Source organism: Peromyscus eremicus, chromosome 1 (genome assembly GCF_949786415.1).
Source record: "Peromyscus eremicus chromosome 1, PerEre_H2_v1, whole genome shotgun sequence".
Taxonomy (NCBI): Eukaryota; Metazoa; Chordata; class Mammalia; order Rodentia; family Cricetidae; genus Peromyscus; species Peromyscus eremicus.
In genome coordinates, this window is record NC_081416.1 from 176,940,781 (window position 1) to 176,965,702 (window position 24,922).

The 24,922-nt window shown below is 37.1% G+C and overlaps 1 protein-coding gene across 1 annotated transcript in view; it reads right to left on the reverse strand.

Annotated features, from left to right (window-relative positions):
- The window catches only part of LOC131901649 (vomeronasal type-1 receptor 4-like), a 31,439-nt gene extending 9,741 nt beyond the window's left edge, over positions 1–21,698 (reverse strand). Inside the window, exon 1 of the mRNA XM_059252785.1 lies at positions 20,789–21,698. Within this exon, the coding sequence (XP_059108768.1) occupies positions 20,789–21,689 (901 nt within the window). The 5' untranslated portion in view covers positions 21,690–21,698. The remainder of the gene's footprint in view (positions 1–20,788) is intronic.
- Between the last annotated feature and the right edge of the window lie 3,224 nt (positions 21,699–24,922).

Consider the following 24,922-nt stretch of genomic DNA (forward strand, 5'->3'; position numbering starts at 1 on the left):
TGAGCCATACTTAAGTTCATTAATGAAATTTCAAGAATATGATTTTTTAAAGCAAGACATAAACAGTGGCACCAACTCTGATATACCTCTCCATGCTTACTTTCAAATTATAGCCTATTTTTCATTAATTATTATTACATAATTTATGTGTGTTCTACTACCTGTGATCCTAACATTAATCATACTTGAAAGAGGAAATTAGTGATTACAATTACCATGATACATTGTAAGTGAACTTGTATAGACCCTCATGGGGAAATGCAAAAGAAATAATTAACATGTTATTGTCACCTATTGTGGTTCAAAATTAAACATCACCCACGGGTGCCTATTTTGAATGTTTGAACCAAAATAAATATCTCATCAAGTTGTTCTTTCAGGTATTTTTGTCACAAGCATAGACAATTAACTAAAATAGGAGCTGGGCAAGATGGCTCAGTACCTGGGAGCACTGGCTGCTCTCCCAGATGTTGTAGGTTTGATTCCAAACACCCTCATGGTAGCTAACAGCCATGTATAACTCCAGTTCCAGGGACTCTGATGCCTTCCCTGGCTTCTATGAGCACTGAGCATGCCTGTGGTGCACAGACTTACATGCAGGTAGAACATCCAAAGATATAAAAAGTAATTAATTAATAAAAAAATAACTAATACGAATTAGTTATTTTTATAATTAATATATAAACAACATTGAGATGTGTAGTGCAGCAAACTTAAAGTATATTAGGTAAATTTAAGAAAATTTTGTCTTATGCTATGCAGCGAATCTCCATCAATAAACTTCAATTGATAAGTGAATAGCAGAATGATAAGACTATGATAAAGAACTATGTATATCCATGCCCAACCCCTCACTGATGAGCAATAGGGAGTGGATAACTGCTGGAGGAGTGGTAAACATTCTCTTTGGAGTTTATAGCCACTGTAGGTGCTCAGGCACCAGTAAATGATCCTGCATTCATGACTGTATGTACAAAGGAGATGCAGGGGGTTAATAAAAAGAAAAGAAAGCCGGGCGGTGGTGGCGCACGCCTTTAATCCCAGCACTCGGGAGGCAGAGCCAGGCGGATCTCTGTGAGTTCGAGGCCAGCCTGGGCTACCAAGTGAGTTCCAGGAGAGGCGCAAAGCTACACAGAGAAACCCTGTCTTGAAAAACCAAAAAAAAAAAAAAAAAAAAAAAAAAGAAAAGAAAAACGTAGGCAGTTAGGGAGGAAGATGTTAAGGTAGATGCAAGAAGGAATTAGATTAAGCAAATGAGGGAGTATACCTATGATTCTATTTCATTGTATACATGAATGAAATTCCCAAGATTAAAAAAAAATTACAAGACAACTATGCATGATATAATTATTACACATAGTAATTTAAAAGACAATGGAAAGCATGCCTCCTCTTTCTTGTGTGTATTTGTTTTTGTGTATGTGTGCATTCTCCTGTGTTCCTCTGTGACCTGAAGAAGTAGGTCAATTTTCAGTGTAAGGATCTTGAGATAGAGGACTAGAAGATCAGAAGATAAGGAGGAAGGAGACAGATTAGAATTTGGGATCTGAAGGTTTTGCACCATCTATATCCTATGACAAGCAAGTTTATTAAGAAGTACAGCAGCTTATATACAGTTTTCCTTAAAGGCGAAATGGCCAAATATCAGGGGGAAATACAGTAAGTCAAAGTCAGTGGGATACCTAGAAAAACAATGTTGCACAAGGGAAACACAGAATATCCCAAGGACAACAGAGAAGCATACAGTGGCCTTGGGACTGATAACCATAGACTCTTACATTGGGAAGAGATGTGTTCTCAGGAAAGTGCTGTGGGATGGTCTGTATGTCAAGTGTGTTGCTGATTGATCAATAAATAAATCACTGATTGGCCAGTGGCCAGGCAGGAAGTATACGTGGGACAAGGAGGAGAATAAAGCTGGGAAGTAGAAGGCTAAGTCAGAGAGACACTGCCAGCTACCACCAGGACAAACAGCATGTGAAGATGCAGGTAAGCCACGAGCTATGAGGCAAGGTATAGATTAATGGAAATGGATTAATTTAAGCTGTAAGAACAGTTAGCAAGAAGCCTGCCACGGCCATACAGTTTGTAACCAATATAAGTCTCTGTGTTTACTTGGTCGGGTCTGAGCTGCTGTGGGACTGGCAGGTGAGAGAGATTTGTCCTGACTGTGGGCCAGGCAGGAAAACTCTAGCTACAAATGGTGCCCAATGTGTTGGCAAGAGTTTCCACCTAAAACCTGAGAAAAGATTCTAAAACGGAGCTAAAAACAGCTTCCTAATTGTCTCTCTCAAATGAGCAGCAGCTGCTGGTTTGAGCTACTTGTGGGTTCCTAGCGTGTGCGCTCGACCTGCCACCATATGGCGGGAATGAGGCCTCTGCAAGTGGCACATTAAGCTGCTTGGTGGATTTAGCCTTTGCTAGTACAAAACAAAAAAAGAGGTTTCTGGGCTACACACTGCTTGGATAAATGCATAGACCCACAATAGCTCCCAGAGCTGGAGGAAAACTACCACCGCCATGTTGGGAAGCTGAGGTAGGTGGAGCCAGCAGCCACAGCTGCTGCAGTTTAAAGCAATAGATTCACAATGAGACAGATTCAGATGTAATAGTTTACAATGTGTGTAAAATATACATAGGCTTGAAAGAGACAAAAAAGGTGATATATACAGTTATATAAACAAATACATAGTTTTAAAAAATAAAGTCTTTAAAGAGACAGTAAAACTAATATAAAAAATAAGCCATGTGAAAATGAATATTACACAGAGATACTGGATTGTGTTGTCTTTGGGATTTTTAACTGCAGAAAAAAATTTGATTGTAAAAGATGTTGAGTTAAACCAATATGTATATTTTAAAGATACCTTGACTTCAAAATTTGGATGTAAGGTTGTGTTGCTTTAGAAAGGAGACTCTGCTTTTGTTCTGACAGAAAGCCAAAGGCTATGGATTTGTTCCAGATTATGATACATCAGGTTTGACCAGCCAAGACCCCCTGAAAGGTCTCCAATGACACCATGGCCCAGATGATCCAACATCCAGAATGGTTTGAAGGCTACTGGCTCAGACGATACAGCCTCATGGACTATTTCACAGTCCTAAAATTTTCTTTGTGTCCCCATAAGATACAGCACCCCCCCTCCAGCAGGAAGTAGTAAGAGAAGCTACACTCAAATTCCCAAATTATATGTAATTTTACTTTGTTAAGGTTAAAATCTTCCTTTTTGAAAAAAAATAGAATGAAAAGGGGAAGTGCTATGGGATGGTCTGTATGTCAAGTGTGTTGCTGATTGGTCAATAAATAAATCACTAATTGGCCAGTGGCCAGGCAGGAAGTATAGGCAGGACAAGGAGGAGAATAAAGCTGGGAAGTGGAAGACTGAGTCAGAGAGACACTGCCAGCCACCACCAGGACAAACAGCATGTGAAGATGCGGGTAAGCCACGAGCTATGAGGCAAGGTATAGATTAATGGAAATGGATTAATTTAAGCTGTAAGAACAGTTAGCAAGAAGCCTGCCACGGCCATACAGTTTGTAACCAATATAAGTCTCTGTGTTTACTTGGTCGGGTCTGAGCTGCTGTGGGACTGGCAGGTGAGAGAGATTTGTCCTGACTGTGGGCCAGGCAGGAAAACTCTAGCTACAGGAAAGGAAGCTGCATCATCTTCAAGGACCTGTCTGAATCCACTATTGGCTCTGCCAAGCATATCCCTAGTTGTAGAGAAGAAGCTGTGTATCCTCTCTATATATTAGGCTCTCATGGTAAGCCTCTGTCAATAGGGCTTTCCACACTTGTGCTTTATGTCTAAATGGTATACATGCAAAATCATCACTGTGATTAAATCTCAAAGAGCTTTGATGATTAGTCTTGATCATCAATTTGATGGTCCCAAGAATATATATATATATATATATATATATATATATATATATATATATATATATATATATCAGCTATGATTTATTAGATTATTTTACACAATATGGGCCATACCCATCAAACTGGACAAAATAGGAAACAAGTCATTCTCTGAGGAAGGATACCCCGAAGTCCAAGAATGGAAATAAAACCCTAAAGGATTCTTGCTGAGGTGCTTGTCTCCAAATGATTTAAACTGAAAGTCCATTGGTTGATGAAGACCTTTTTGGTTTATGAAAATATCAGAATAACAACAGGGTGAAGAGTAAACAGAATATACACATCTTTTGTGGGGTTTTTTGCATTTGCACATATGAAATTATCAAAGAAAATTTTTAACCAATAAAATGAAAAATATTGTTGTCTTTAATTCTTCAGCAAATAGCATCCTATTCAAAAAGTAGTTTTCTATACATATATCATGTTGGGTCCTGCCCATGTTTCTTCTAGAAGTTTCAGAGTTTCAGGTTTCAAGTTTAGGTCTTTGTTCCATTTGAAGTTAGTTTTTGTGAAAAGCAATAAATACAGTTCTCATTTCATTCTTCTGCATGTGGAAATTCATTTTTCCCAGCACTATTTGTTGAAGATGTTTTTTCCCATGGTATGTTTTGGCATACTGTTAAATATTTAATGCCTAAAATTATGTGTCCTCATGATTTGAGTCTTGAATTTGGTCTAATTGGTCTACATTGGAGTATTTATGCCAACACCATATTATTTTTATTGAATGTAATATTTCTTAAGATCTGGAATGGTAATTTCTCCACCATTGTTCTTTTTGGTCAGAATTGTTTTTGCTATCTAAAGACTGTTGTGGTTATACATGAATTTCGAATTTTCTTTCTATTTCTGTGAAGGATGAGAAGGAAGTTTTCAATGGGATTGTATTGAATCTGTAAATAGCTTTTGGTAAAATGGACATATCACAGTAAAGAGCATACAGTTCCTCTCCATTGGAATACTCATCCACTGTGCCTGAAGGGTAGAATTGAGCACACCATGGCACACCTCTGATGCTATATATTCTTTCATATATTATTACACAAAATACTGAGTCTCATCATATACAGTCATTTCCAAGGACAGGCTCAGATATTATTATACAAATTCTAAATCTAAGATCTGGAAGCCCTCTAGGCAGGTTGCCAGCTTTTACTGTTTCTAAAACAGGCATTAAAAAATAAATCCATGGTAGTGTGTTTTACATATGTTGGATGTGTTCCATAGGTGACTACCTCTTCCTTAATATTTTTTAAATCTCATATGAGTAGGTTTCCAGAGATATTTTATATATTCTTCAGGATGTATATCATCTGCTGGATTCTCAGGATTGGAAACTGGACATACCATTTTATAAGAGCCATCTGGCAATGTTATTACTTGTATAGCTCTACCCTTCTGCTTATTAGTTCCTTTTTATCCTTACTGAGAGACTCTTCCAGAGCTTGAAATTGGTTAAGTACCACCTGTCTCAGTGTTTGAACCTCCTCTGTTGTAAAGGTTTCTAGAGATTTCATGGAATCATACCTTTTTTTATATTGATATAAAAATATATATGAATACAAACATATACCACATACTTTATTCTATCAATTAGTGATGATCTTTCTTCCTTAGAAATTATCTGAATGACATTACAATTGCTCTGAAGAGTTATTGTTTTATCCATTAAGTATTCATATTTATTATCATAGAAATCAATATAATTAAATCTGGCTGTCCAGTTATTATTAATGGACTGAAGTTCTTGTGGTAAATTAGTGGATTCCAAAGAAAGAATCCTTCTATTTAAGTCCTGTATCAGTCTCATCAAGGTCTCATTTTTCCTCATAATTTTACATTAGTTATTATTAAGCTAATTTAATGAGATGAATCAGTGTGCTAATTGCTATTATGGTGAACATTATATACATCCCAGGAAGGTTGTATATGTCCTGTAATATTTCATAGTACAAAAAATGGTTATTAAATTCCTGAGTGGTGAAACTGTCTGCCAATTTTTGAGAAATATTCAAAATTTGCAAAGAAAAATTTTATTAATTTGTTTATTTATTAATCAGTTTAAAGTATAAAATTATGAAGTAGTTTACCACAGATAAAATCCTTGAAAGAGTGTCTTATGTGTCCAGATGTTAGTCAAATGGCTGGTTCATTTGATGATTTTTGGAGGTGGTATTGTAGCTTGCCAGTAGGTGTAGGAAGTACAGCACCAAAACAGATCTGGTGCAAGCTGACTCAGCTTCCCTGAATGGGTGCTTGTGAATTAAGCTCTCACACAGGCAAACCCTACCTGTTACCCATGAGCACTAGGCAGAGCTGCCAGAATCACAAGAGATGAGGCAATACACCAAATGAACAATTAGAAGTGCTGCCTGGGACACCTGCAGGCACTCTGAGGCACTGGCTGTGTGTGTGCACTTCACAGTGGCTGTACACAAAATGGTGGCAGCAGTGGCAGCATGAGTTTAAAAAAACTGGAGTTGGCAGCAGCCACAATGAACAATTTTAAAAGTGAAGGGACAGTCTGCTGGTTGTCTCTAACCAGGCGGGGGTCTGTTACCCAATTCAGCTGCTACAAGCACTGAACTAGAAAGTTGCTTAGTGTGGCCACCTTTCTCTCTGACACACTGCTATCTGAGCAGAATGTGCATGCTTCTGGCTGTGGTTATGAGAATCGATCCCATGTTAACTACCTGGCCTACAATCTCCCAACACAGCTGCTGTATTCAGGTTGTCACCAAGCAAATCCACCTCGCAGTCAGAAACATGGAGAAGAGACATGTGTCCCTTCTCTCTTTCCTTTTAAGAGGTCATGTACAATGACAGGAAAGCACTGCTTCCTTCAAGCCCTATAGCCCAAGACCATGAGCAGAGCAAATGTCACTAAAGGACATGGGTGGGACCTGGATTCAGAGCAATTGGTATTTATGTCATGTTCTCTCTGAGGCATGGTGAGTACTTTGTACACTAGGCCAATATCAGAAAAAAGGGTTTCAGAGGCTTCACAGGGTCATCATGAAAGCACTGTCTATATGCACCATGTTTCCACCACTTTCGGATGTCCCCTATACCTCATCATAACTCACTTATGTATATTGAATCTCTTTTCCACCCTACAAACTCTTTGGGTGAAACAGTGTTTTCATTAGTTCAAGCTCCTTAGTGGTGACCTTCCTAGCCTTCTGACCAATGTCACTCATCTGTGTCCTACATGCTCTTGTTCTGTGCCTCCTTCTAACTCAAATATCTTCTATGATCCCCTATGTACTCTGTATTCTACTGCAAATGTTTTGCCCCTCAATTTTTAAGCAATTTCAACTCTGCTGTTATCCTAATACATACTCCCAACAGAAAGAGTATTTGTCACTTTTGGAGCATTTTTAATCCAACTCATACACACCATTATCCACCCTTCCCCAGTTCCCTTCAATTTTCTTGTTCATTTTCTTTCCTTCTGATGTGTTTATCCTTTCCCTTCCCCCAACCTCTTCCCTTTATTGATATGGCTCAAACAGAAAACACCTTCCAAAGACTTATGTTTTGCAGGCTATACCTCAACTATGGTACTATTAAAAAATGTGGACACTCTTGGAGGTTAAAAATAACTGGTGGTGGTCAGTAATTGTGGGATCCTGACATATAAGAATCTTAGATTCTGTCTTTTGACTGTATATTGTAGTATGTGTCCTTCATTATGCTGAGGTATGATCCCTGTAACCCTTGTCATCCTGCTGACAAAACTCTCAGACTCATCACCATTTTGGTTCATAGTCAAATGACAAGGTACTACCTTTTTATATTTCTGTATTGACTTTTTGGGTGTGATGCGTGAATAACAACTGGAAACCATGCAAAACCTATCATTTCCATACTTAAAATAAGATTAATCATTTTTTTCTAATACAGACCAAATTGAGTCTAGACACAATGGAATGAATTCATAAGAAAAAAGGCTCCAAAAAAGGGAGAGAACAAAGAAGTGAGGTGAGTGATATCCACCAGCCATCAATGGTGATTATACAAAAGAACAATAATTCAGCCTTGTAATATGGAGGAGAGAGTGAGTATAAAAAGCCAGAAAAGATAATGTGCACTTATGAGTGAGTTAGTGGATTGAGCCTGGGAAATCCTGTTGAAGAGAGGGAGGAAGGATTGTATAAACCAGGAGTATCAGAGTCAGCAATCTGAACCCACAGAAGCAACTAGCCTGCTCGTAGGAGCTCACAGAGTGATAGACTGATGGCTATAGAGCCTGTATAGGACCAGCCTAGACCCCTGCATATGTGAAACAGTTTTGTGGCTTGGTCTACTTGTAGAACTGCTGGAAATGGGAGTTGCTGTGGATATTGTTCTGTATAAATAAAACACTGATTGGCCAGGGGCCAGGCAGAAAGTATAGGCGGGACAAAGAGAGAGAATTCTGGGAAGTGGAAGGCTGAGTAAGAGAGACACTGCCAGCCGCTGCCATGACAAGAAGAATGTGAAGATGCCAGTTAGCCACGAACCACATAGCAGGGTATAGATTTATAGAAATGGGTTAATTTAAGATATAAGAACAGTTAGCAAGACGCCTTCCATGGCCATAAAGTTTGTAAATAATATAAGTGTCTGTGTGTTTATTTTATAAGTGGGCTGTTGGACTGCTGGGGCTTGGCAGGACCCAGAGAGAAAACTCCAGCTACAGTGAGTAGGACCTTTCCTTACCACTTTGGCTGGCTTTTGTGAGCCTGTTCCTAATGCTGTCTTGCCTTTCCCAGAATCAATACAAGAAGAGGAGCTCAGTCCTCTTACAATTTGATATGCCATGCTATGTTGGCACACATGGGAGGCCTGCCCTATTTTGAAGAGAGACGAAGGAGGGGTGGATTGAGGCAGGGACAGAGGGGAGGTGGTTGACAAAATGGGAGGAGTGGAGGAGAGAAAACTGCTGGCAGGATATAAAATTTAAAAACTACTTCAACCCAAAAGCTACAGAAACTTTTTGATTTCATCCATTAATATCTGGAGTCAGTTCATGTTTCTGTGTTACTGATGTTCTGTTCAGAAAGTTCTTGTCTACCACAAAATCTTAGAGAATATTCCCTATATTTTTGTTTAGTTGCTTCAGTTTTTTTTCTTTTAATGATTTATTTTATTTTACTTTATTTATTGAGACAGGGCCTCACCATGTAGCCCTGGCTCTCTTGTAACTCACTATCAGACAAAGTTGGCCTGGAACTTGCAGAAATTCCCCTGCTTCTGCCTCCAATGTTTTGGTATTAATAATATGTGCTACCATATCTAGCTGTGTTTCAGTTTTTAAATTAAGGTGTTTGATCCATTTTAAAGAGAAAGCATAGTATAGAATTAAAACGGGAAAGACACAAAATTGTTAAAAGAAGCAAAAAAAGTTTAACTATCCTTATGTGTGGATTGCATGATTCTATATGTAATAGACTTTATACAATCTACTATAAAATTCTTAGCTATAATTAACACAGTAAAATTGCCAGAAAATATGTATTTATATGTATATTATATTATATATCTACATATCTGATGGGAATGGCAAAAGTCATACAGCCAGCAGAGCTTCCTGACAAGGATCCAGCAAAGCTGAGCTGCATGATAGCCACTGTTCCACTTTTAGTTTTTATCTCAAACTTTTGCATACTTAAAGGGCTTTTAATATTTGTACAACTTGGGGATATTGGATTGATGGGGAATTTCATATGAATCAATTATGCCTTCACCCTGGAGTATTGCTTCTAAGCTTCCCCAGGAAAGTCCTGAACATACTATCCCTCCTGTTTTTAGAGAGATATCATTATCTACTTGAAGGTCTTCCTAATACCTTGGAGGTTGTGACATACATTATGAAGCCAGAAGTGTCTTTATGAGGCTATGAGACATTCTTGAAACATCTGTCCCTATTCATATGCAGGAACATGATATTCAAAACAAAGTAAAATCAGAAAGGTCAACAAGATTAGGTTGGCTAGAGGAGTTGGCCACAGATCAGATTCCAAGCCTCTTCCCACTATACACTCAGGCAATTATGTGGCATATCCAGCAACAAAGTTAGATTAGCTGAAGATACCTCTACTCTATACAGAGGCATATATTGATGAGCAAAGAATAGAATGGAAAGATAATAAAAGGATGAGATGTCAGGACCTCCCATTCTTAAAAAAGTTAACACATACAGAGCCAGTGTGGTACAATATCATCAAGCAACAATAGAATTCCAGGATTAGACATGTAAACAAATTCTATAAAAATACAAAAGGTAAACATTGTATTATACCATAATTTGAATAATAACTGCAGCAGCTTTGTCCTGAGGATTTTTCTTTGGCACTCTGACCATTAATAGATAATAACAAACTGCTTGAAACATGGCATTATGCTCAGACTGTCTTGAAGATTTTGTTTTGGTCTAATGTCCTTGTAGTCAAAAAATCTACCAGCCTGAGAACAGGCTGTCATTTGTCTTTAGATTCTTAAAAATTGGGTTATAGGGTTAATGAGTAAGAATGATAATGCTATTTACTAATAATATCAAAACTCAAGGGAAAACGGTGGGAATGATAACTCTGTTCTGTCATAGTTTATTAGTAATGACTAAAAGATCAGCAAAAAGAAGTGAAACACATGTCCTAAACCAAAAATGATATGATTTATGTTTTAGAACATCATAATGTATCCCTGCTTATTAAATTCTATACAAATAAAGAAGAACTATGGCTGCTAGTCAATCATGCTGCAGGATTTTCAGCACCACTTGGCCTGGCTCACCTCCTTCTCCTGCCAATTTTCTCTCAATTCATGCAACTTAGCAAAGTTAAATCAAGATGAGATAGCAATTTAAACAGACATCTAAATAATAATGAAATCATAGTTTTTATAATAAAACTGGAATGGCTGAGAAACACTTAAAGAAATATCCAACATCATTAGCATTCTAAAATCTGCAAATAACAAAAAAAATCTTTGAGATTCCATCAGCATGAAATGTTAAAACCTGTCAGAACTACTAAGACCAATAAAACAAGTAATAGCTCATGCGGATGAGAACTTGAATAAGGGGAACACTCCTCCATTGCTGGTAGAAGTGAAAATAGTACAGCCACTATTGAAATCAATACGGTAGTTCCTCAGAAAACTGGGAATTAATCTACTTAAAGACGCAGCTATACCACTCTTTGTCATATACCCTTCATCCTACCACTGAGGACTTGTTGAAACATGTTTATTGCTGTTCTATTCATAATAATGAGAGATTAAAAACAACCTAATTGTCCCTCAACATAACAATAGATGGGGAAAATATGGAGTAACACTCATCTCTTAAAACAATGAGATCATGAAATTTGCAAGCAAATGGGTGGAACTAAAAAAAAAATAACCTTTAGTGAGGTAACCCACACATAGTAAGATGAATATGGTATGCATTCACTTATACCTGGTAATGAGATTTTAAATAAATGATGACCAAGCTATAGTCCATAGACTCAGAGAGGTTAGGCATAGAGGAATGTTCTATGGGGATCTATGGTTCTCCCTGGCATGGGGTAATATAATAGATTGTATCCATACAATCTATTATATTACCCAGGGGAAAGGGAGGAGCAAGAGTAGGAGGATCTGGTGGGAAGAGGATAGGGAGATGGCATTGAGGGAGGAAATTAGGGGAGAGACAGTTAGAATTGAGGATGTTTGATGGGCAGAATGTAAACCTAGTTCAGTATAAACATCCTATAATATATGAATGAGATCCTAATGAAATCTTCAAATAATGAGGGAGAATGAACCCCAAATGGCCATCTCATATGCCCAAATAAAGCTTTCAGTTTATGGCACTGAGTTTCATCTAATTGAAGTGTTGGCCAAAAGAGTCCCATGATGTTTTATTTAGGTTTTCTATTGCTGTGACAAAACATCATGTACAAAGAGCAAGCTTAGGAGGAAAGGATTTATTTGGCTTACACATCCATATTGCTACTCATCACTGAAGGAAATCAGGACAGAAACTCTATAGTGATATTTTATTTGTGATGAAATGTGATTTTATTTGTATGTTAATAAATAAAGTTTGCCTGGAGATCAGAGGTCATAGTGAGACATAAGCAGAGTCAGGTGGTAGTGGCACACACCCTTAATCTGATTGCATGGCAGGCAGAGTCTCTGTGTGGTCAAGGGCACAGCCAAGAGTGGTGACACAAACCTTTAATCCCAGTACCAACCATAGAGACCTGGAGGCCTGAAGAGACAGGCAGTGATGAGGAAGTTATCTGGTTGGGTTTAGAGGCAATGAAAAGGCAAAACAGAAAGGCAATAAAAAGACAAGTCAGACAGGAAGAAACTCTCTCACTCTGGGGAAGCTATTTCTGGTGATAAGCTATTAGTCATGGTGATTGCTCTGATCTCTTTGGCTATTTCCTCTATATTTGGCTCTGTGTTTACTATTTACTAAGACTATTTAGAATTTCTTCTACAATTGGCACCCAATGTGGCAAGAATTCATAAAAAACAAACAAACAAACAAACAAACAAACAAAAGTTAGTGGCCTCACAGGCCAGGGGTTACAGGCCCCAGCTCAGCTAGAGTTTATAGGCCCCAGGCCCAGCTGGAGCTACCGGTCTGGCTGCTGCTGCCAGAGCTGCATTGGACTGTAGCTACAAGTGATTAAACATAGCTGGAGCTACTTTCAGCCAGATCATCAATTCAAGTGGCTCAGGTTTAAAGGGGACAGTACTACTGGCAGCTCAGGTCCAAATTGGCTCAAGCTGGAGCACATAGCTGGATTTTAGCTTTTAGCCAGAATGTGTGGCTGCGCTTTCTTTCTTTCTTCTTTCTTTCTTTCTTTCTTTCTTTCTTTCTTTCTTTCTTTCTTTCTTTCTTTCTTTCTTCTCTCTCTCTCTCTCTCTCTCTCTCTCTCTCTCTCTCTCTCTCTCTGGATTCCCATCTCAGATGCTAGGTAGCTGTTTTAAAATTCCCTCAGAATTCTAGTGTTCTATACAGACTTGGTAAATCAATTAAGATATCAGATATCTTAAAGGGAGAAACTACTTAAAAGAGAAAATTTTTTCCATGTTAAAAAAGGGAACTTTCTTTACAATAGAAGAAAATTGGTCTTTATTTGATAAAACATTAGGCAGTCTGAAAATGGAACAATTACATGAGAGGATTAATTTTGATGGGATGTATGTAACATCAATTATACATATTTGTTTACTTATACTTATTTTACAATTGAAAAAGATAGTCAATTTAAGTGCCAAGATGAAAGCTTTAGAAAAACCTGTTAAAATACATTATAGAGAAATTCAGACTCAGACAGAAGAATTTAAGGGTTATTTTTTTCAGGATTGGATTATGAGGTTACAAAAAGACAGCCTGTTTTCAAACAATTAAACTTAATTTATCTGGTAACCATAGAGCAACTACCTAACCAAGGGCATGTACAAACTAATTGGACTCCAGTTGAAATGTTAGATTTAAGAAGGTTTAAGGAGGCAATAGTATCCTATGGCATGTGTTCCTCATTTGTAAAGCAAATGTTAAACTCCTGGTCAACTTGTAATAGGATTATTCCTCAAAACTGGAAAGAATTAATAATCACTCTCCTGGAACCTGGAGCACAGCTGCAGTGGCATATATGGTACAGAGATGAGGATAAGACCATAGAAAGTCAATGGAGGGCTAGAGGTGTGGAAATCTCCCAGGATCAGCTTCTTGGAGAAGGCAAATATGCTAAAATACAAAGACAATGTTTATATGATAACCAAACCTTAATTTTATGCCACATGGCAGCCATGAATGCATGGGACAGAATTGAGGAAACAGGAAAGAAAATTGAGTCATTCACAAAAGTTATACAGGGCCCAAAAGAATCCTTCATGGATTTCTTACAAAGACTGTCTTCAGTCAATAGAATGGTTCCAAATTCAGAAGCTAGCCAGATAATAATCGAATCTTTGGCTTTTGAGAATGCAAATGAAGCATGCAAGGGAATAATCATGCCATTAAAGACAAGATCTGCATCCTTGGAGGACTGAATCAGGGACACAATTAATGTTGAGTCTCATGGTCATGATGATATGTGGTAGGAAAAGCAATTTCAAAAGTTTTGAGGAGTGTCAGATGTTTTGGAATTGGAAAGTAAGGTCATTTGAAAAGGGACTGTAACAGGGCATTCTTAGAAGCAATGGTTCTTCAAGGAGCAATGGCAACAGAATGTCCCTCCCTTCTGGAGTATACAGAAGGTGTGGTAAGTGTAATCACTGGACCAAAGAATATAGATTAACAAGGGACAGACAAGGTAATCCTTTGCCTCAGGCTTTGGGAAACTCCCAGAGAGGTCTCAAGCAGGCCCCCACAGCAAATCCAATTCAGACCTTTCCTGCAGTCGTAGTAGAAACCCCTACTCAGAGCAATTAAATAACCAAATGCCTATTGGAAAACACCAGGCTGCTTGGGGTGATAGAACAGCTGAGGCAGAGAGAATAGAAAATTCAGGAGAAACCATAAAGCAAATTTTTTGGCAAACTTCTATAAATGAAGAAAGACCAAAATTAACAATATGAATAAATGATGATTTGTTATCTGGCTTAGTAGACACAGACGCAGACATGACAATAATTGCACCAGAATTTTGGCATCCAACTTGGCCTCTTCAGAAGGTAAATGTTCAGCTGTTAGGGATTCAAACATAATCTGAAGTGAACCAGAGTACAAGATGTAGCTGGAGTTTTCCTGCCTGGCCCACAGTCAGGATAAATCTCTCTCACCTGCCAGTCCCACAGATGCTCAGACCTGACCAAGTAAACACAGAGACTTACACTGGTTACAAACTGTATGGCCATGGCAGGCTTCTTGCTAACTGTTCTTACATCTTAAATTAATCCATTTCCATTAATCTATACCTTGCCACAAGGCTCATGGCTTACCGGCATCTTCACATGCTGTTTCTCATCGTGGCGGTTGGCAGTGTCTCTCTGACTCAGCCTTCCACTTCCCAGCTTTATTCTCCTCCTTGTCCCGCCTACACTTCCTGCCTAGCCAATGGCCAATCAGTGTTTTATTTATTGACTAATTAGCAACACATTTGCCAAACAGACCATCCCACAGCAGCAAGATGTCTTGAATGTATAGGTCCAGAAGGACAGAGAGGGAAATTAAAACCATATGTGGCTAACATAACTATGAATTTATGGGACTAAGATGAAATACAACAATGGAATACTCAGATTAATATCCCTCCAACCTCAGAAACAAATCATAAACTAGCACATATTTCTGAGAGAAATATTAGAGGGTATTATTCTAATGAGTGGTCACCAGCTATCCAGATTGCACAAGAATAGTACACAATAACTGATGATCTTCCAAAGACACCAACAGCTCTACCTTTAAAATGGTTAACAGACAAGCCTGTATGGGTTCAGCAGTAGCCTATAACAACAAAGAAACTCCAGGCTTTAGAAGAACTTGTAAAAGAGCAGTTAAATGCTCAGCATATTGAAGAATCAACCAGCCTTTGGAATTCTCCTGTATTTGTTATTAAAAAGAAATCTGGTAAATGGAGAATGGTATCAGACCTTAGAGAAATTAACAAAGTAATTCAGCCAATGGACTCTCTACATTCCAGAATTTCTTTGCCTACTCTGTTGCCTAAAGGATGGGCTCTTATAGTTATTGATTTAAAAGACTATTTCCTTACAATACCCTTACAAGAAAAAGACACAGAAAGATGGGCCTTCACGATGCCTATTTACAATAATTCTCAACTGATTAAGAGATATTAATAGAGGGTTCATTCACAGGGAATGTTGAATAATCCAACTCTGTGCAAATATTGTGTAAAATAGCCATTGGAAGTGATACGTAAAAATTTCCTAAATCTATAATTTATCATTATAGACATAATATTTTACTAGCTGACTCAAATGCAGATATTTTAGAAAGAATGTTTGAAGAAATAAAGAAAATTTTGCCTTGTTTGTGATTACAAATTGCTCCTGAAAAGATACAAAGAGGAGATTCTATTAATTATTTAGGATATAAAATCGGTCTTCAAACAATTAGGCCCCAAAAGGTACAGATTAGTTGAGACTGATTACAGACTCTTAATGACTTTCAAAGATCCTTCTGAGACATTTCTCATCTACGAACTATTGTTGGGGTAAAAAATGATGAAGTGAGTAATTTGTTCAAAACCATAGAAGGTGACAAGGACTTAAATATTCCAAGAGAATTATCACCTAAAGCAGAGAAATAATTGGCCTTGGTAGAAAAGAAAGTACAGGAAGAATACGTGGATTGTGTCAATCCAAAGCTGGATTGCATTTTGGTTATTTTACCCTCTAGACATTTTCCTACAGGAATTTTAATGCAGAGGGAAGATATTATATTATCATGATTATTTCTAACAAATAAACAGAGTGAAATATTAAAAATTTATGTGGAAAAAATCTGACTTGATTTTGAAAGGAAAATTGTGACTTCATCAATTAGTAGGAATAGACCCAGCAGAAATTGTCATACCTTTAACTAAGGAGGACATTGAAAAAACATGAGGAGAAAGTGAACCTTGGCAAAGAGATTGCAGTAATTTTTGGGGAGAGATTAACAGCAAATATCCCAAAAGCAATAGAATTGATCTTATAAAGAGAGCTGATTGGATTTTGCTTCACATTGCACAGGAAACACCCATATCTGGAGCTCATACATTTTATACAGATGCAAACAAACAAGGAAAGGCAGGTTACAAATCAGAAAATTTAAGTAAAGTGGTTCAAAGTCCTTATAATTCAATTCAAAAATCAGAATTGTATGCTATTCTGTTGGTATTAATGGATTTTTCTGAACTTTTCAACACAGTTACTGACTCTCAATATGCTGAAAGAGTGGTATTAAATATTGAGACTGCAGAATTTATTCCTGATGAGTCAGAATTAACTTCACTATTTATTCAGTTGCAAGATATAATCAGGAATAGGAAGCATCTCTTATATATACCATATATACCTCACATCCTATCTCATATGTGTCTGCCAGGCCCTCAGAGGAATAAAATGGGGCAGATGGACATGTTTCACTTTGCAGAATTTGGAAAACTGAAATATGTACACCATACCATTGATACTTATTGAGGATTTCAATGGGCAACTGCTTTGAGTTCTGAAAAAGCTGATTCTGTAATCACTCATTTGCTAGAAGTTACAGCCATCATGGGTATACCTGCACAAACTAAAACTGACAATGCTCCAGCATTTGTCTCTGGTAAAACGAAACAGTTTTTTGCTTATTACAATATAAATTATATTACAGGTATACCACATAATCCTACAGGCCAAACAGTTATAGAAAGATCAAATAGAACTCTAAAGGATATGCTAAATAATCAGAAGAGGGTAACAAACTCCCAAGAAATAGACTTAATAATGCTCTATTAACTTTGAATTTTCTCAATGCTAATGAGAAAGGAACAACAGCTGCAGAGAGACATTGGATTTAATAGAAAAAAAACTACAAAATTAAATCAGCCAATATAGATGTACTGACCTCAAAATGGAAACCAAGATACATATTACATTGGGGATAAAGTTTTGCTTTTGTTTCTACAAGAGAAGATAAGCTGTGGATACCATGAAAACTGATAAAGGTTCAATTTGAACAAGAGAGACCTCTTAATTAGAAGAGGTGATAGTTCATCAACCAGCATGACCATTCAATTTTAACTAACTTATACCATTAACACATGTCTTTTCATTTAATCAGATATAACTTGCCAAAAGGGAACCTCCCCAAATTTAGTCTTGAGAAAATATTTTTGTTTTTGATTTTAGGGAGAATGAAAGCTAAGGAATCTGAAGAACACTAGACAAATGAGACAACTGAAGAAAAAGGACAAATCATCTAGGAAAAAATGTCCCAAGAAAAAGAGTAAATTGGCCTATTGGTATATCACATTTAAGTCTTCCTAAATGTTTTTTTCTGCTCTTCTCTAAAGACATTTAACACAAATGGTCTTCTTGTAGTCTCAATTCAATTAAAAATTAAAGCTGGCTTTGGAATTGGAGAATGTCTCTCTCCTTCTTAAACCCAAGCATGTTGTTAAGAGGAAAATGCAAACTCTCTATATCATGCCAGAACAAAGCCATCTTCTGGTATGGGACAGGAGAAAACAACAAAAAATTAAGGGACTGTTCCATTGCTACTAATCTCAATTCTTTGATTCTATTATGATTCTTTAAACCTTTATTAAGATATGAATTTTATATCAAAATTTATAAGATTTATATATATATTAAACTTTGTTGAGATATTCATGGTCATATAGAGTACTAATTCCAGAAAAAGGCTTCAATTAGCTGCTTATACACGTTTTTGTGCTCTAGTCTCTATCAGTTGTCTGCAGGGAATCACAACCAGGCCTAACATCAAATTTGAAGTCTCCAGAAAGATGATGTGGCCCCACAACAATAATTGCACATGGACAATAATAACACCATTAAGCTGACAAACATTATCAACAGATCAGCTTTGGACTACAAACTTCTCAGAGCAATTTTGAGATGGCTAACTGAGATGATCCAGTTTCACAAACAACTTGAACAAGGACTTGAGATAAGCCCTGAACTTTGCCATTATGCAGAGACTAAACAACAAATGATATAGCTACCTTTCCTAGAATTTGACAATTAATCTAAAATTTTTCTTTTCAGAATAAAGATGTCTTTGCCCACAACCAGCAGGAAGCAACTTTAAGAACAGGATGCCCACATTCCCAAAGAGGTGGTGTAGGGCTGGTGGTTTTTGGTCTTTCTATGGGTTTTGGGTCAGGGATAATTTTCATTGTTTAAGAAGGTTGGTTACAAGTTGCTGTTAATGGCTAGGAAAAGTGCTAAACAAAGGAGATTAGAGTTAAGTTTCTTGTTAAAAAAGATATATAGAAGTGATAGAATAAAGGGTAGATTACTGAATCTACTCTGAAAACAAAAAAGAGAGAATATAGATATGATATAGATAAAAGTTAGATTATTGAATCTACTTTTTAAAGACAATTACTAGTTTTAAATACTTTATATAGGATTGGGTGTTTGTATATTGTATACAAATTATATAGATTGAGATTGAGATTGTTAGAAAATGCTGTACATATATTTCTAATCTTGTCCAAGATACTTTTACAGTTCATTTAACAATGTAATGCAATTTGTTAATCCTTGAATGTTATTATTACCAAATATTAGGCTATAAAAAATGAAAGTTAGTAGTTAGACATTACAATCGATAAAACCTAAGATAAAACCAAACACTACTGATATACAAAAATTAAATATAATAAAATGACTCCTAATGATATTCTACTATATTCATAGATAAGTGCCTTATTCAACCAACATTACAAAGCCTTTTTTTTTACAGAAGATGGGAACAAATCCTGAGACCCACAACCAGATATTACACACACACACACACACACACACACACACACACACACAGAGAGAGAGAGAGAGAGAGAGAGAGAGAGAGAGAGAGAGAGAGAGAAAGAGAGAGAGAGAGAGAGAGAGAGAGAGAGAGAGAGAGAGAGAGAGAGAGAGAGAGAGAGAGACCTTGGAATACATACTTTTTAATGGGATGTCTCTACCTCTCCACTCACAGTTTAGGCAACCACACAGGAGAGGAGACGAAGAGTGGGAGAGGTAAAAGAAACAGAAGACATTGGGAGGACCAGGCCCTCTACTGAGCAATGCTCATAGGAACTTACAGAGACTTAAGTAGCAATCACAGGGCCTACATGTTCTGCTGCATATCCTCCCTGCATATGTACAATAACTTTTAGTTCAGGACTTTTGTGGGACTCTTGAAGGTGAAAACACGTGAATCTCTGATTTTTGACCTTCTCTTTAGGGCTCTTTGTTTTTCTGCTGGTTTATATTGTCTAACTTTGATATTATGTTTTTTGTTTTATCTTATTATATTTTATCTTGTTGTGTTTTGCAGTTATCTCCTAGAAGCCTGTTCTTTTCTAATGAGAAACAGGAAGGAAGTTGATCTATATGGAGAGGAGGTGGGTGGAACTGGGAGGTATAAAGCAACAGAAATCTGTATTTAAATTATATAGCATGAGAAAAATCTATCTTTAATAATAGTGAACAAAAGAAAAGAATATTATCTAACAAAATTAAATATTGCCTCAAAAACATCATTAATTTTGAATTGACTTTGGTATGAGGTGAAAAGTATCCATGACAATTTTTCTTATGTGACTAGGGGAGATGCACAACTCCACAGATTTTGTTGAGGACTGTTGCTACAAGGTCAAGAACAGCCAAGCAGTATTTTTTTCTAGAACAGCTGAAATAAAAGTATTTGGGAAATAATCAACAAAGATAATTTCTGGTCCTGGAGCATGCTAGAGCAGCTGTCATAGGACAAGCACCACCTGAGGCACACATTTATGGCCAGCGATGGTTTCAGTTTGCTTTGTAGTTAGAATAGCAGTATCCACAAGGTTTCTGTGCAGCAGTCAAGCAGCCAAGATTCCCTGACAGGAAGAAAGACACAAGAAAGGCACCCCTATTGGAAGTAAGTTCAATGGCTTCTTTGCAAATCTTTTGACTGAAGGAAAAATTTTGCTAGATGAAAGTTGAAGTGCAATGTGCATAGCACAGTATAATCAGCCCATGCAGACTGCAAATTCAAACAGCTGCCAAACTCCCATACTCATTTTAGATAATCTTAGAAAGATAAGGTGATAACTTAACATTCTTTATTGATTTCTTAGGATGAACATGTGTATATAATTGGATAATATGTAACACTTAGGTTTTACATAGTTGCAATAAAATTAGGAGGTCAACTTTTTTCTTACCTGAGCCAAAACTTAATCTGGACACAATGGAGTAATGATTCATAAAAACAAAAGGTCCAAAACAGGGAAAACACAGGGAAGTGAGGCGAGTGATATTCACCAACCACCAACTTTGATTATACAAAAGAGCAATGCAGCCTCGCAAGATGGTGGAGAGAGTGTAAAAAGCAAGAAATGTAGATACCAGGACCAGGATGTTCTGGGTTGCCCTGGACTCATGGGAGTTTCTACAAGAAATATGAAAGCTGCGGATGTGTTGAATCCTCTGCTTGTGTCTATACAGAAATACAATCATTGTATCACTTGACCAGGCAATGAGCCCAGAAAAGAAGACTTCTGGGCACATCACAAATGCTGCATAGAGTGAATCACTGATTTCATCCCACTCTTCCATGTAGCAGTATCCAAAATCTCGTTTTCTTGTCACATTTTCATTATTTATTTTGATGAATGGATAGACAAAGAAAATCAAATTTATCAACATATAAAAGACCCAGAGGAGTGAAATGAAGGAGCCAACGTACTTTGCATCTTTGACTTTATGATCTTTCCAACATGATTTTCTTAGACTGATGGTCATGGCCTGGAAGACACTCAAGAAGCAGATGGTGCAAATGGACACACTCCTGCTAAATCCATGAATGTACAACAAGAGCTTGCATCCAAAATCATCCAAGAAATGCTTCAGTCCCCAAACTGCCATTGTTTGGGGTACTCCTGCAGAGAGAATGACCAAGGCATTGGCAGCCATCAGGTGCATGAGAATTGACTCTGTGGGCTTTAATGCATGTTCTCTGTAGTAAAGGAATAGATAGTAGAAAATAAGAGAGAAATTTCCCAGAATTCCAATGTTAGTTTGTGAAAAGAAAATTATTCTGATTACCACTTTCCTGAAGTCCATTCTGTGATTCAGCACAATTTCCTTAATATATAGCTGTACTATTTCTCTAGTCAATGAATAATGGCAAATGATTACAGCCTCAGGTAGAGAAGATGCTATTTCAGAGGGGCTGAAATGGAGGGTCCTTTAAACTTAGGAGTACAAAATCAGCCTAGACTACAAAAAATTTTGACAGGAGTAGTTAGGAGTTGTTACTGTGGGATTTCTCAATGCCTCAGAATGCACATGTTTATGAAAGGAGAGCCGTCAAGTTTCTTAGAAAATGCAGCACTCAAGATGATGTCATGTTGGCCCCTGAGAAACAAGGAAAAGTAACAGCAAAATAAACAAACATAATATAAGACTTTCAGTATATACTGATATTTGCTACTCATGTTGTAAAAGAAATCAACTTCGACAAACACCACAAAATTTAAACTAAGCAATTCTATTTTTTCCAACATAATCTTTTAATGATTATTTTGGATTTTCACATAATGCACCCTGATCACATTCACTTCTCTGTTTTCCCATGTATGTCCCCTGTCCATTGTGACCTCCCTCAAAGAAAAGAAGAAGAAGAAAGATAAAAATTCCATTTTGTGTTGCTCATATACTTCCTGGAGTATGGTCAGTTTTCTTAAAGTAATTCTTAATGTATACATTATTTAAATTCAAAAGATAAGTAATGAAAATGTATACTACTGCTCAAATTATACCATTATCTTGTGACAGCATAAAAGTTCCTATATTTTTTCTCAACTGTAGCTGTCTTTGGTTTAACTTGAAACTGACTCTCCCTTTTGTAGCCCTGCCATGAAAACTCCCATGTGAAAATACTTAACTCTGTTCTAGACAATAAGGTTTGGAGTGCCCCAGCTAAGTGTGTGTTTGGGGATTCTGTAAAATTGCTTGCTTGCTTTGCCTCCCCTGGTCAACTGCCAACCAGGATTTACTTTTTCTAGATCATTTGTCTTTAAAAGATCTGTGTAAAATGCATTCCAGGATGCTCTATGAGAAGTGATTTCCTTTGAACTGTCACCAGTCTTGCTAAATACAGACTCAGAGCACAGACTCTGGTTGAGCTCTTTGGGTCTTTATCCCACAAGAGCTTCAGATAAGAAACTTTATTAAAAGCATAAAATGTATTAGAATGATAGTTCAAGTGACAACATTCATTACATTGAGATTTAGATCTTAAGAAAAAGTCACACCACACAGATACACTAGTTTGTGTGCACACTCAGGTCAGGATTATTAGAGAGGGGTATATCTGGTTTAATGAAATCTCTCAAAATACACAATAGAATAAAAAACAGGCAAAATATGCCAGCAGCAATGGCAAGTAGAAGGTCACTATCTGATGAATGATATGGGGAAATGTTCAGTGTCTCTATTGAAACTCTGTCTGGGATAATCATGCAGATCACATAGACTCAGAAGTCTAGAGTAGAAATGGTAGGAAAGAAGGCAGTGGGTTAGACAGCCCATCAGTGCAGTGCAACAGCAGGACAACATTCTTATTTCTGTGAGAGAAGATGTCTGCAAACCATGCTTAAACTGGACGAGATCCCCTTGCAGAAGCAGACAGTAGCAGCTGTGAATCAGAAACAGGTTGGACTATGCTGCCCCAAAGAAGACACTGTTGCTCCACTCACTCATCAGTCATAGAGATACTGTCAGCTGTCCATCAAGAACTGGGGTAGAATTAGCACTGAAGTAGGTTAGCCAGAGTAGGGAGATGAGAGGGGACCTTAGGAACTACCAACTATTCCAAAGTTTGTAGTGACATTCAAAGAGATTACCAGGGCATGAGATTCCTGGTTATCTATAAGCATGCCCAAATTTAGCATTTTCAATGTTTTCTTCCTTCCCTTTATATTGATTTTCATTTTGTTTGGTCTTATTTTTATTTTATATATTTTATTAGCTTACAAAGTTAGCAAACTTCCTTAATGCATTTTTATGCTTAGTGTTTTAATTGATCCAACTCTTCCACTTCTGTCAATTCTCTACCCTCACCTCAGGTTATACTGTCCCATGTCCATTATTCCTTCTTGAATTTCAAAACACATGTATTATTTTATTCTCTGTACCCCATTCTAAGTGGACCCCTTTCAAATCTCCTTGACTCTACCCATACTCACTCCCACATTAACATATACTTCTAAATGAGAAGCTATGAAATTGCATTGTCTTTCTGGCTCTGTATTATATCATTTAATGGAGTAGTTTCTATTTTTGGTTTCAGCCATTCCCTAGGTTGTGCTACAGTGTCTGTGTTTGGTGAATGGAAGACTGCAAATATCTGGTAGTTGGTAGTTCCATCTTAAGCAGAGCCAAAAAGGCTATGCACCAATAATCACACTACCTTCTGTTTTTCCAACATTCTATTCAGTATTAATCCAAGAAGAAGCAATTTATGTAATTATAGTTCAGATTGTTTTACAGAAGGCACATATTTTTTTATAAGCCTTAGTTCCATCTCTTCAATTTTTGAAATTAAAATATAATTGTATCATTTTGTCTTTCTTCCCTCCAACCCCTTCTAAGAACCCCCCACATACTCCTTCACAATTAATAACCTCTGTCCTCTTTCATTTTAATTGTTGTTTCATATATATATATATATTTGCTTACTCTGTCTAATGTCACTTGTATGCACACAATTTTGTTGTTCACAATTTAGTGCTGGATAACCAATGAGAGGACTCTTCCCTGTGGAAGTTTATTTTCTCCTACTCTCAGCAATCCTTCATTGTTTGTAACGCTAACTCCTAAAGAGAAACTTCCATTGCAGAAGAAGGAGACCATTACAAAAAATACCACAACTGATCAAATGGCAGAAAACAGAAAGGGTATAATAGATCAAAATGCAGAAAACTGATTGTGTTGTATGAAGCCCTAGTTGTGCCACCCACAATACAACTCTTTCACTCAAGGTTCAGTGAACATTGTGATAGAGGAGGCAGAAACCTTGTAGGAGCCAGAGGAACATATATCTGACGTGAGACTGCATCTCCTACAAATGTTGGGGGACTTCACCCATGAAGTCTTAACATGGCTGCCTAAACAAATCTTAATAATGACACCAATAGACATGCTAATGTGGAAGAGGAAAATCCCACTGGGCCCTAGTAATCCCAGTTTTAAGTATAATTACACAAATAAATTTAATTTTTACATCAGCCAGTGACAATCATGGGAGCTTTCACCTGCAGACCACCCACACATGCTAAGTGGCAGCCTGTAAT